The following is a 14,909-nucleotide window of genomic DNA, read 5'->3' on the forward strand; positions in this document are numbered from 1 at the left end:
TAAAAGTTCTTCATAATAGAACTTTTGGTGCTGGCCCAAGTCCATTTGACATCAGAGCACAGTTTGGTTTGTTTGGTTGGTGTGAAAATAATTTACTTAGATTTCAGATGTGCACCAGAGTCCGCTTGAAAAGGTGGTCTGAGGTAGGGTTTATGTGAAGTACAGTTTCAAATTGGTGTGAAAGCAGACCATCCTTAATCATGGAAGTAAATCAGTATTGATGATGCATAATTTGCATCTTTGCATGTTCCCGCTCAAGCCCCGTTACGCACATGCAGTGACTTTATCGCTTTATGTCACTAGTCTCAGTAAATAATCAGTTATCTTGTCACTAAAAATTCATATTATGCTGGGGAGAGTGTTTAAATATGAACGGTAGTAGTGCTCATTGCATCAGATCATTAACAAGATGAACAAACTTTCAATGTCCGATCAAACTCACTCAAACTGCCAATATTTTCCTTTACACTAATTTTTTTTTTATTACTGTACATCCATCTATGTGGTTATAGACAAATCATATAATCAGAACTTTCACTTCTCCTCTGTCTTGTCTTGCCTGCAATCGACTCCATTACAACAGAAGACACTGGTGACATGAGCTCCAGTGAACACCGTCTTCACTCCTATAGGGTGTCGCTCCCGAAAGTCGATCTTCATTTGCATAAAGTTAAACTTTTGTCTGTCACTCGCCACACCCACATCTAGTTACCAGAGGCCGCTGTTGCTCATGTCGCTGAAGTCGCCAGCTCTCATTGCAAATCAATGGGATTGTGCCTCTTTGTCGCTGGAAGGCGCCGCATGTGTGTACGAGGCTTCACACTTAGAATAGTTTGATGCATTTCTGTTTATCTCAGAATAGATCTTTAAAAAATTATACATTTTAATTCTAATCATGCATAGCACTGATGAGGTAAAGCCATTCGAGTCCTCTTTTGTTAACATGCACTCATTTATGTATAGACACGCTTCACAGAAATGCCGGTTTTTCTTAGAGACAGTGCAGGTTTTAGCGAGTAGCATAATCCTGCAGTAGCGGAGACTTCAATTTCAGGGCCGCAGTCCTAGGACCGCATTTCTAGGACCCTAGTTTTCAGACTGACAGGGCCACCTAGCGAAATATTTTATATCATATCATATTATATTATTTTTATATTATTTTGTATTATTTATATCATATTATATTATTATTATTATATTATATTACACACAATTGTTTTTAACGTTAAACAAATAAAAACTGATTCACATTCAGTACTCACACTCTGATTGTTTTCCATCTTGTATTAGTATCCTTTTGCTAGAAATACTGTTCTTGTTCATCTAATTCGCTAGGTGGCGCTGTCACAAAAAAATAGGGTTCTAGATCAGTCCTAAAACTGCAGCCTCCGCTTCTGCAGGACTATAATATTGGTTTTAGCAAGTATTTAACAACTCAATCTAAATACTTGTAAATATTAAGCAATCAACAATAAATATGTAACAAAAAATATATATTTGAAATATAAAATGTATTGATTGAATACACTGATTTGTTCATTTTTAAAAAGTAAAAATTACCAAAATGATGAAAAAGTCAATTATAATTGGTCAAATTAATGTTTTCCTAATGTACCTAGTTAGAAGGACCCCTGTATTATTAACAGCATTAGCTTGGAGAGAATTTCTTTCATATGTAAGCAAAAGGGACATTATAATTTAAATAAAACCATTTTAATCATTATTGAATCGAATCCAGAGCTTCTGAATCAGAATTGAATCTGTATCAATACCAAGCCCTATTGGTTCTGCTATTATTTAAGGAAAGTACTTGCGTTAATGACGGAAACTTACTGCATTTCGAAGCTAATGGGAAAAGAGACCAATAGAGACAAGGGGAGGGGGTGAAATCGAATTTTTGGTTTGGCCGAGCAGTCAAACCGAGTGTGAAAACAGCAAAACACATCTGTTCCGTATGTACTAGACTAGAGGATGGCTAGTTGGAGTTTCTTTAAAATTACCATCGGTTGCCTGCAGTGATTCATTCTGTACCGTTTTATCTCTGCTAAGCAGAGAGAGAGAGAAAGAGAGAGAGCACAAGCCACTTATTGGTGCAATCAGGGTAGCTTCTGATAGCAGCAGACTGGCCTTGCCGCACCCCCACCCACCAGGAGCTAAACATACAGTGCCTCTCAGCAACTGTGTCAGAGCTCACTGATTTCACATGCTTTGCCTGCTCCTAATATGTGCAATGATGAGCATGTGTGAGTGGCTCCTCAACATACCACTGCTCTCTTCTCTTCCTTCTCTCCCTCCTTTTTCCTGTCTTGTTTTCTTGCCCCAACACAACCGTTAGATTTATTAATTATTTTCCCAAGATGCAGCTATCCTTTGTAGCAAAACAAAGGTTTCGTAGTGTCCTCTGCTCATAGGACAGCTAATTATTCTACACAGTTGAAGTAGATACAGTATATAAAGCTCACACATGGACATATCATCAACATATACATGTAGCAAGGTCTGAAATTAACCTGGGCTCAGAGTGAAAATGTGACTGAAAGTGACAAAAAAAATGACCCATGTTGTTGTCTCAGAGGCAAGTGTTCTTGAATGTTTAGTCAGGGCCAGCGCTGGCCATATTTTTGCCCTATTCAGAGTTCCATGATCATCATATGGGAGAGGGCGATAATCTGACATGGTGCGAGCTGCAAGGCAATCATCTGTGTTCCACTTCTACTATTAGGTCCTTGAATAACATATAAGGTGCGCGGAAGGGCAGCCGGTGGTGTTTCTGGTGCCCTCTTTGAACATTGGTGCCCTACGCAGACAACGTAGTATGCGCTTTTATTTTTATTTTTTTATCTGTACTGTTAAAAACAATCCTCTTTAAGGTAAAAAAAAAAAAACTGGCATCCATTGCATCATCCAGGTGGATGCTGCACACTGGTGGTGGTTGAGGAGAGTCCCCTGTTCACTATGTAAAGTGCTTTTGAGTGTAGTGTAAGAAAAGCGCTTTATAAGTGTAACATTCATTCATAATGTTCAAATGATGCCTCTTAATAAAAAATGTATTTCTTACATTGATGTGTAGGTTTACAGTATATATGCTGTATGACCTATCCATGCCCATCTGTTCTTGTAGTACACCTCAGCACTGACATACGATGGCGTGATGGTGATGGCAGAAGCCTTCCGGAACCTTCGCCGGCAGAAGGTGGACATCTCCCGTAGGGGCAATGCTGGAGACTGCCTGGCCAACCCTGCAGCACCCTGGAACCAGGGCATCGACATGGAGCGCACACTCAAACAGGTCACATGCACAGATGAGCAAATGTAGCCTTTATGTGGGAGAAGGGAAAGGGTGAATAGGAGGAAGATAGAGAGCTGGATTAGACTTCTAATGGGGAAAAAAACAAGCAGAGAAGTGAAAGAGGGCTGAGGCTGAAAAGAAGAGTAATCGACCATTTGAAGAATGCGAATTGATGGAAAGTGGAAAATGACAGAACATAAACGGAAAGGTGTAATAGAGGAAACTATAAAGATGGTGAAATAGAGTGGCAGAAAACAAGACTGAGCAAGAGATAGATGCGATGTCTGTTTCCGATACCTACAAATTATGCCCTTGCAGGCAGTATACGAAGATATGTTCTAGTAACATCCTGTCTGCTAAGGTGCACCTGCTTGGTTTTTGACCATAGATGTATTCTTTGCTGACTACGAAATCAAAAATCCTGTGTGTGCGGTTCACAGGTTGCTTGAAAAAATAAAGAAATGTAAAAAAAAAAAATCTTTCAAGAAAATTACGATGTAGCCAATGATTGGTTATCTCTAAAGCTTTGTTTTAGTTAATTAGACATGACACTGTGGAGCTTTGGAAGCCTGTCTGAAACCTGGTCGCTTGCGAGGTACAAAAACTCTGTGAAATCATTCACTGACTGGGCAGCGAGGCAGAAAGGCTGCCTTCGATTTTGGCCACAACCATAGAAAGAGTCTGAGAAATGTTGTATAGTGTAATGCTTTCTGAGGACAGTGATTCAAAGGTTAGGGAAAGGAAGCAAATGTGTAAGTGAAAAGTGAAAGTGTTTAGAGATGTTTTGCAGTTGTTGGATATGATGTAATTGCATTGTTTATCACTGTAATCCAGGTGCGCCTCCAAGGATTAACAGGAAATGTCCAATTCGACCATTATGGGCGCAGAGTCAACTACACAATGGATGTTTTCGAATTAAAAAGTAACGGCCCTAGAAGGGTAAGATGTGTGTCCCAAACTTTCAAAATCATCATAGACATTTTTTTCTTCTGTTCATCTTATAATTTGTATTTATTATTTTATTTAACTTTACACATACTCTTATGTTCGACTTAAAAAGTGCTTCTCAAGGTATTTTATGTCTTTATTCATCTTTGACTCTGAGAAAGTGTAATCATGCCTTTCTTTTGTATTGTCTCTCAATATCTGTCGGGTGTCATCGCAGTATAATTCATCAGCAAACAAAAACAAATGTGCTTCTCTGTGTCAGTTGAAGCAGCTGTTTCTGCAAGAACAATCCCAGGGACCCCTGATGAGACTTATTTTTAGTATTTCTTTTGTAGAATGTAACATTACTTACTTTAATGCATGAATGTCAATTTCACAGATATATGCATCTCTTTACATGGTGAAAATGTGTTTTATAGCCAAATTAGCTTCCTTATAAACCTATATTATTCATTAACAGTCACATATCTCATGGATGATAATTTTCATATAAATGTTAGTTATTTCTGCTCTGGCAAAGCAAATCTGGCACCCACACAGTGTTTCCTGTGAGACAGTGTCCTCTGTTTCTGCCCACGTTAGCTGGCGGAGAGAGTGGGCTATTTGACAAGCAGACATTGACCAACTTGCCCCCGTGGGAATTTGTAAAAATCATATGAAATAAATGCTTTTATATTATATTTAGTTGAAAAACAGCCTCTGAGTAATTAAATGAGAGAGTGCATTTATTCTCCAGCAATGAGATCATATTTTTTGCAAGAATTTCACATTAAAAAGATTTTGTCTAAATGCTCTTAATGTACCTTGTCCCATATCATTCCAATTTACATATTCAATTCACAGTTAAAGGATAAGTTCAGCCCAAACTGAATGTCCTGTCATTGCGTCTATCAAAATTGTACTGTATATGCAGGGTTGGGGGTAATGGAATACATGTAATGGGATTACGTATTTAAAATACAAAATATAAGTAACTGTATTCCACCAGAATGCCCAATTCCCAATACGCTCTAAGTCCTCGTGGTGGCGTAGTGACTCACCTCAGTCCGGGTGACGGAGGACGTATCTCAGCAGCCTTCGCGTCTGAGACCGTCAACCCACGCATCTTATCGCGTGGCTTGATGAGCGCGTTACCACGGAGATATAGCATGTGTGGAGGCTTTGCGCCATCCACCGTGGCATTCACGCACAACTCACCACGCGCCCCACTGAGAGCGAACCACATTATAGCGATCACAAGGAGATATACTGTGTGACTCTACCCTCCCTAGCAACCGGACCAATTTGGTTGCTTAGGAGATGTGGAGCGGAGGGGGGCGGGGCCGGGTCGGAATATCGCGCGCCCGGTCCCCAATCGGCTTGATGAGGCGCGCGAGGGATAAAGGCGGCCGGTGACGATTGTTCGAGAGAGAGAGAATTACGGGCATGTCCGCATGTGTGTTTGTTTATGGTTTTGGTTTGAGTTTTCATTAAATTATGATTTATATATTGACAAGCCGGTTCTCGCCTCCTCCTTGCCCATCCTTTAACTGTTTTACAGGAGACCTGGCTGGAGTCACTCAGCACACCCTGGGATTCGAATTAGCGAACTCCAGGTGTGCTAGCCAGCGTTAAAATGCTATTTCGAGCCGTATTACATGCACATGTTACCAGGCACGAACATATTTGTTTTTATCAAGACATTTCGCGTTGGATCATAATTTCTTTTTTTTTATTCAGACCTTTGATATTAGGGCAAAAATCATATTCTTGATAATTTTTGTATTCTTTTCATGTAAAAATATCTAATATATATATATATATATTTAAATTTATTTTAGAAACAATTTGTTGTTTTAGAAACAACACTGCATTAGATATTTAGGTTTTTCAGAGAATGTATTTTTAACATGTGTGTTTTGTACTGGCAGAATTTTTAAAGCAAAGCAAGTGAAAAATCTACCAGTGCTGAAGAAGTAATCCAAATTATTTAGAATACGTTACAGACCTTGAGTAATCCAACGGAATATGTTACAAATGAAATTTTACAGCATGTATTCTGTAATAAGTAGTAAAACACATTTCAAGAGTAACCCTCCCAACCCTGTATATATGAATTTCTTTCTTGCATGAAACAAGTTATTAATAGGAGAATGTACAAGTAATTTTTTTCTAACAATGAATGTGAATGGTGACAATGACAATTTGTGAATAATGAATTAATTTCACTTTGTTCCACACTTAAAACTACAGTATGACAGTGCTCGAGTCACATGGATGCTTTTTTGCCCTTTTTGGAGTCATTATATGAAAGAGAGCAGCACTGAAATTCTGCTAAACATCTCCTTTGGTGTTCCATGGAAGAAAGAAAGTCTTACAGGTTTTGAATGAGACACACTGAGTAAATGATGACAGAATTGTAATTTTTGGCTGAACTATTCCTTTAACTATCCAGATATCTAGTTTTAAAATCCAACAAACAGAAGTACATAGGCCCTGAATGGTCTAGTGGTTTTAGCAGAAGATCTATGTCTCTATCATAAAGTCCAGTGTCACACACCTTCTAAAGTTATGTGAAGCCCTCTGCCTCTGCCGTGCTTTATGGAGTGTGGCGGCTCCTGGCTGCTGTTGAGCACTGTACCAGGGGAAGAGTGATGGAGAGAGGAGGAGGGGGGCAGCACTGGAAGAAGCAGCCAGGGTTTGGCACTCATTTATCAGCTGGTTGTGAGCCCCGCTTTAGGTGGACGCTGGAGCCGGCTCTTCATTTTCTCGTTCATCTGGGTCTTGTAAGGACATGGGTACACACCGCTGTTTGCATCCACTATGCCTGACAGTTTTATCCCACAGCAAATTGCTGCATTTGGCAACATCATTTCCCAAGCCACACTCATGCAGAATAACAAAATTCATCATGTAGCATATATAAAACATTTAAACAAGTTTATGCTTAAAACAAGTGATAAAAAAATCAATCTTCCCCTGCAACATGACACAATACACATATTTAAGTCATGGTCTCTGAAACAAGCTTTGATATCTTATGCAATTTAGATTCTCAGGTAAATTTCTCATTATAATTATGTTTTTATCTTAATAAAGACTAAGGGTCTATTTGCTATTTTCCTGAGAAATAGGTCATTGCGTTAAGATGTTTAAAAAGCAGGCCTGTTATAAGTGCAAAGTGCAAACTCAGTTCATGCATTTGCCATTTGGAGATTCCACCAGCAGGTGGTAATAAAGTTCATATCCAAACTCTGAAAATATAGTGACATCAAATGATGTCCCTGACGATTAGAGTTGTAGCCATCTTATAATACCAAAATATCTAATTGACATTTCGTTTTTTAAAGTGTAATTTAAATTTAGAATCAACCGGTAGAAGTGAATTGCATGCCGATACCATCACTATTAATACTAGCCATGATTTGTGTGTGAGTAGATGACAATGATTAATAATACTTACATTCCCTATAATTTAACAGAGCGTACATCCAAATACTGATGAGAATAACATTTTATAAGCATCAAAAATGTATAAGTTCCTTTTATATTCTTATAATTCACTGCGTACTGTCCATTTACACTACCCTCTTTTTATGAATGTGCTGTCTATGTTTATATCGCTGGCGATTGAAAGGGAATGGACTATATAATAGGACACAGACACTGCAATAACCAGAGAAGAACCTAAGAAATAAATTGTACTTGACCCAGCCTAGTAGCAGTTGCGCACATGATTTTGCTAAACCCACTTGTGCCTAGACTTAGTGCAGACTTGCACGAAAATACCAAAACTTCATGGCAATACAAATTGACTGCTCTTATGACTTAAGACATAGCACTGCACTAGCGCTTTTAAAACAGGGCCTTATGACACACTGCAAAAATAATTTTTGGAATCAGTACAAATTTGTTTGTTTTTTCAGTAAAAGTATCTACAAAATTCCTTAAAATGTACCTGAGAAGCAATATTGTGTAAGATAAGTCATATTTTCAAAAAGTAAACGGTATCTTGAATTTCTTTTCTTATTACGTTGGCATTTTTTTCTTGTTTAAGCATAAACCTTTTTTATTTTTAGCTTTGAACTAGAGAAAAATCGACTTAATTCAAAATGTATTCTCATAAAACAACCCTTGATATCTTATGCAATTTTCCTTTTTATGTAAATATATCTACAGTATTAGAAGGTTTAGACATTTTATCTAAATAAATAAATAAATAACAAGAAAAAAAAAGATATACTGCAAAAAAAAAAAAAAATCTTAATCAGAACAAATTTGTTTTATTTTCCAGTAAAAATATCTAAAATCATCCTTAAAACAAGATACATTTACCAGAAATATTTGTGTTAGATAATAGGCTTATTTTTAGCAAATACACAATATCTTTAATTTTTTTTTATAATTTTTTTCTTATCCCATTGGCAATATTTTCTCACCTTGTTTTAAGGGTAAAACTTGCTCATTGTCATCATGACACATAATGTTTGTGCTATTTAGCCATCTCACTTCAAATGGACAGGCTTGCATGTATTCACTCACTCCCAGTTGGGGCTGAAGCCTCATTCTTTTCCCTGTCCCATCTCCAGATCGGCTATTGGAATGATGCGGATAAGTTGGTTCTGACCCAGGATCAAGCCTTACTTCCCAATGAAACGTCTGGCATGGAGAACAGAACCGTTATTGTGACAACTATTATGGTGAGTGGCAGCATTTTTCTGATATACTTTATTTGGCTTTTTTTTTTTTTTTACAATAAAACATGTATAAACATTGATGTTTGTCTTTCATGTGAAAGTTCCCATGTACCAAGAGCTCCTCTCATACGTACATACTGAAGAAAAAGAAAAAAAACATTTGCCAAAGGCATTACATTTCTTATGAACGCACACACACAAAGATTCAGATCTACATACTTTGCAAAAATCACAACTGCGCCTTGCTGTTCATCAAAGCACATTCTCTCTCTGTGTGACCTGTCAGTCATACTGCTATCCATTTAAATAGCACAACTTTTTCTACATGCGCTGAATAGCATTTCTCAGCAGTACCGTGTAAATGTTTGCTGCTATTATGACATTGTCAGTACACCATTGTCATGTGCCTCTTTCACCTACTGTCAAAAGTTGCCAGAACTGGTGTCTAGGACTCTGTGGTTTTATTGTGTTTGTTCATTTTGTTGACTGTAATCAGGATTGGACTGGGACCTCTGCTGGCTAATCATAACCATCCAATGATAATTTTCCACTCTGTTTGTTATCATATTCATTTATTACAAACTTTCCTAAATGTATTATCAATTTGATATATAGGCCAATCACCTATTTACCTGATTGCTGTATTTTAAAGGCACAGTTAACCCAACAAATGACAATTCTGTTATAATTGAAACACCCTCATGATGTTCCAAACCCGTATTACTTTCTTCAGTGGAACACAAATGGAGATGTTAAGCAGAATGACAGCCTGATGCTCCCTATGGCCAGTCCATCTCTGAATTTGATCTTTTGTGTGAATTATTTCTCAGACATGCCACACAAAGCACTGCATGAATGGGATACATTGTGTATTTTGTATTTCCTATACACTCTGGTGACCATAAATTGCAGTACCATCAATGTATTGCTCTGATTTTAGGGTGTAATGAACTGCAATATGTTCAGACACATGTGGTAAATGCTAAGGTTTTGGAGTGTCGCACCTGAAGCAAATCCTCCTCTTTTCAGCCCCTGGTGAGGAACCCCTTATTAAGAAACTGAGAAGCTGATGGACTTGGCAGAGGCAAAATCAAGTGCTTACTGATGCATGGACATACAGAGAGACAAATAAGAACTGAAGGCAAAACACTGATCCATGGATACTACTTCCTGAGCCCAAATGAACTCCACAATGAGAAATTGAGTCATGGACAAAGACAAGCTCTGATAGGCAACTCAGTCATGAATGAAGAAGAATTGGGAAGCTAGATGGAACCATGGAAGTCAAATTATGTCTTCATTTACAATTTAGAGTGGCCCCAAAATGTATTTGGGCACTTTTGGATACTTAAGTCACATTTAAAAATGTATGACTTGCATTCAGTAATGAAATGTCTTCTGCAAACAAATGATGCTAGACTTTGTCTCTCGAAATTACTTTTAACAACTGGTCCAAAGGTAATTTTTAGTGGATGTATGAAGTCAATTAAAAAAGTATCCAAACGCTTTTGTGTTAATTTTGAAGAAAATATATATTGTGTTGTAATTTGAATCCTAACAAGCCTCCTTTTTATTGTGTTGCTTGAAAAGTGTGCTTGTGCTATCTTTCTTCAAAAATAAATTACACTTGGTTTTATATAAAAAAGTATATATAATGCAAATAAATGTAGACATTATGAAAGGTATAGTTCACCCAAAAATTCTTTCATGATTTACTCACCCTCCTGGCATCCCAGAAGTGTATGACTTTCTTCTGCAGAACACAAATTAAGATTTTTAGAAGAATATTTCAGCTCTGTAGGTCCATACAATGTAAGTGAATGGGTGCCAAAATGTAAAAAAAAATGTTGCTCCAAAATCCACATAAATGGAGCATAAAAGTCATCCATATGACTCCAGTGGTTACATCCATGTGTTTAGAAGTGATATGATAGGTGTGGATGAGAAACAGATACATATTTGTCATTTGTAGCATAAATGCTCCTCTCTGCCTATTAGGGGGTGATTATGCATGAATAATGTGAATCACCAAAAACAGAAGAAGGACAATATTGATCTGTTTCTCACCCACACCTATCATATCGCTTTAGAAGACATGGATTTAACCACTGGAGTCATCTGTAGTACTTTTATTTTGCCCTTAAGTTGATTTTGGAGCTTCAAAATGTTGGCACCCATTCACTTGCATTGTATGGACCTATAAAGCTGAGATATTCTTCTCAAAATCTTCATTTGTTATCAGCAGATGAAAGAAAGTCATACACATCTGGGATGGTATGAGGGTGAGTAAATGAGAGAATTTTCCTTTTTAGGTGAGCTAAACCTTTAAGTGTTCATATACTTTTTGGAGCAGCTGCATATTATGTGTATCAAAACAGAATGATGTGTTTTTATAGCATGCAGTTTGTAGGCTGCTTGCCATTTTGAAATACAGCGTACTGTATAAACTCATCATTATTCCTGTTTATATGCATTTATTAGGATTTCTGAAAGCATATTATGAATATCTGTCAGGAATTCTTGTCATTCCCAGTGTGCTTTACACTTTTTATTTCCTATATCAGCAGATTATAAGGTTAGAGTGTGTTAGTGATGAAGAACTTTTGTGTTCCTTTAGCCAAATCATAATTTTGCATGGCTGCTTAAACACTCGAGTCATGTAGCAGGAATTCAGATCACCCACGCATGAGGCAATACCTGCTGACAAAGCTAGGTCCTTTTTTCAAATTTTACCTGTAGAAAAACACTGCCCAGGAATAAAAGCTGCCTTGTCCATGTAAAGAGAAAAAGATTGGAGGAGAAGGCCGCATTCTCATACATCAGACAAATTTGAGATGAAACAAATCTTCCGTTGACATTCAGTGTAGAGCTCTCTATTTGTTGTATGTGAAATATTTAATTCTCCTTACTGGGCTTTCTGCCTTTCATCATTTTAGTTTTGCCATATGACTTGTAAAGGGGATGCAGCTTTTCAGGATTTGGATGTCATTTTTTTGCCATCTCCTTGCAAGTAAAAAATTGTATATGCTATATTTCACCAGCACTGTGTTGTTATTGTTTGTTAATACAGTACAGATACTATTGATTAAAAATGACTGTTTGTCTGTGGGGTGGCTTTTTCTTTTTCCTTTTTTCTCTGGACTAGAAACAACAATAACAAACTTCACGCAAAAATAAAATCTGTCATTATTTACTCATCCTCGTGTTGTTTCACACCCATATTACTTGTGAGATATAACAAATGAGATCTTGTGAATTGTCACCATTCACTTTCATTGTATGCAATTTAATCGAATAGTGATTGATACTAACATTTAGAACTGGCTACTGCCTAACATATACTTTTGTTTTACAAAATATGAGGAAAGATGGGGGGAATAAATAATGACACAATTTTCATATATGGTGAACTATCCCTTTAAAATTAGAAGCAATCTGTGTATTATTGCTTGTGACAGGGATAGTTTAGTATATTTGTATTCCAATGTCTGATAAAAAGGCTTGCAGTGTAATTGTAATAAATTGTGTTCCAGAATTTAATGGGTCAGTGATTTTTGTTTTAAATAATACAGTTCTCATTTACAAAGAATGTGTTGCATGCTCTATATGGTATTGCAATGCTTGTATTTGTTGTGGCAGGTTTTACGTTTTTTATGAGATCATACACCCTTTCTTACACATTAGAAGCATTTATCCTGTGAATATATTTTAAGATAATTGTAGACCTTTGGTTTTGTTGGCTGTATTTTAGATTGTGAAAGAATATACTGACTACAAATTTATGTCCATAATGTCTTCAAATTTCCTTTCACTACAAAACACACATCCAACTTTTTATTAGCAAATCTATCAGCAAAATGCAAATTTAATTATCTTTAATAGTGCTTCAAAAACAGCTTTATTTATCTACAGTTTCACAGTACATTATATTTAGAATATAGATTGTCCAATTCATTTAAAGAACATCTTTCCTCCATTAATTGAATTTAATAGCATGGCTGAATTTCAAATAGGCAAATTAAGAATTCACTAGTAAAAAGCTGCTAAACTTTTATGGCTTAAATATATATTATGTTTCTTTATAACCAGTTGAACCAGTTTGAACCATCCTTATGGTCTTCTTCTTTCAGGAAGGGCCTTACGTAATGCTTAAGAAGAACTGGGAGCTCTACGATGGGAATGAACAGTATGAGGGATACTGCGTGGATCTGGCATTTGAAATCGCCAAGCACATTGGAATCAAGTACAAGATTTCCATCGTACCGGATGGAAAGTACGGAGCTCGGGACCCAGAGACAAAGATCTGGAACGGGATGGTTGGGGAGCTGGTGTACGGGGTAAATTATATTCCTCTTCCTTTTCACTACACATTATCTACTGACAAAAGCATCAGGGTTATAGTTGATATCTGTATGCTTTCGTTGAATTCAAGAGAGGATGTTAACCAATGTTAGTTTGAACTCTTGGGACTGGCGAATGTGTTCCTTGCTGAAAATCTAGCTAAAACCAATCTAAAATGGTTATTTAGTCTCAGCTGGTCTTACTGCCTGTTCGGTTGGCTTTTTTGTAGAGGATTCTTTTAGCCTCTCAGACTGGGAGACCAGCATGCCAACCAGCTAAGCCAGCTTGCCCAGGCTGTGAGATCATCTTAAACCAATTAAGACCAGCTTAAACCAGCTAAGACTAGCAGACTAGCTTAGTTAGGTCTACATGTCAGTATAATTAATATCTTTGCTGGTTATCTTTGGTTGTAAAAAGTAGCAGTTTGGGAGAAAGTGGTTTTTACTTCACAGGGTTCAGATCAATTTATTTCACCTGAAAATACAGCTCAAGTTTTTTAAGGACAAATGAGCAGTTAAGTGGCAGACAACTCCAGTTAGCATGGACATTTCAGCAAGGTGCTCTGATATATTGAGCTGTGGCCCTCATGGGAGACACTGGTTCAGAACCGACCTGGGTCACGTTCCTAAAATGCACTAAAAAGATTGTAACTTTACCTTTTGTTTTTATAAGTACAATATCTTAATGTTATAACCTAACTCTATAGTGAATGAAAGTATACATTTTCAACATGGAGGTTTGGAGAAACGCTTGATCTTATAGTCTCAGCAGTTTTAAGCAAAGCCTCTCACCTCTAAAGAAATAAAAAAAATTGAGGGAAAAGTTTATTAATACACACCGTATACAGCCTGTGCTTGTCATCATGCAGATTTTGCATGATGACATTATGCTGAGCACTTGAAAACACACAAGTTTTGGACAGTTATGAGAAACTTTAATTTATTTTTATGGATTAGTCTTGCACAGCCCTGGCAAGGTCTAAATTGTTACTAAGTCACCAACAATAATTTCGTTTTTGGATTTACCATGCAGCAAAACGTGCAGCCAGACTTTAGAGTCTCCTTTTTTTCCTGTCTTGTGCTGAAAGCATCTTTCTTTGCATTGATTAGTTTAGCCCTCTCCCCCAAAACCTAGCCTCAGCAATAAGCCTGTTGGATTAACGCCTATATATATATATATATATATATATATATATATATATATATATATATATATATATATATATATATTGCATTAATATGCAAAGTCCCATTCAGTTAGAGAAGTTGAAAAATATGATGTGAGGAGAGGTGAAAATCGACATATTAGTCTTTACTAATTAGTCTATTCTCTTCTTCAAACTTTCTTCACTCTTTTGTCCTCTAAGAATATTTTTCAAATATGAGATCTTGGTTTTCAATATAAAGATGGCAATTACTTATGTTGCATTAGATTATCCAGTCAAATGTCTTAGTAATAAAAAGTAGTCATTATCTAATGTATGTTTTGTTTCTAAACAAGTGTGCATAGTGTACTTTTTGAATTGATGCATTTACTAAAGTGTTCTTGTTGTTTTTACATCAAGTAGAACATAAAATGAATGTAGAACAATATTTTGAATAACTGCTACACTTTTGGCACAGAAGTGAAAATTACTGTTCATATGCAGAATGCAC

General features: G+C 36.7%; 1 protein-coding gene across 5 annotated transcripts in view; it reads left to right on the forward strand.

Annotated features, from left to right (window-relative positions):
* LOC127625346 (glutamate receptor 4) overlaps window positions 1-14,909 on the forward strand; it is a 124,728-nt gene that overhangs the window by 79,672 nt on the left and 30,147 nt on the right. For 4 of the 5 annotated variants that reach the window (XM_052100591.1, XM_052100595.1, XM_052100592.1 and 1 more), the window contains exons 7-10: window positions 3,122-3,289; window positions 4,124-4,228; window positions 8,806-8,916; window positions 13,044-13,250. In XM_052100591.1, the coding sequence (XP_051956551.1) occupies window positions 3,122-3,289; window positions 4,124-4,228; window positions 8,806-8,916; window positions 13,044-13,250 (591 nt within the window). Of the gene's footprint in view, window positions 1-3,121; window positions 3,290-4,123; window positions 4,229-8,805; window positions 8,917-9,942; window positions 10,054-13,043; window positions 13,251-14,909 lie in introns of those variants that run through there. The other variant, XM_052100594.1, reaches the window with a different exon arrangement.

The sequence above is a fragment of the Xyrauchen texanus genome, chromosome 31 (genome assembly GCF_025860055.1).
Source record: "Xyrauchen texanus isolate HMW12.3.18 chromosome 31, RBS_HiC_50CHRs, whole genome shotgun sequence".
Lineage (NCBI taxonomy): Eukaryota > Metazoa > Chordata > Actinopteri > Cypriniformes > Catostomidae > Xyrauchen > Xyrauchen texanus.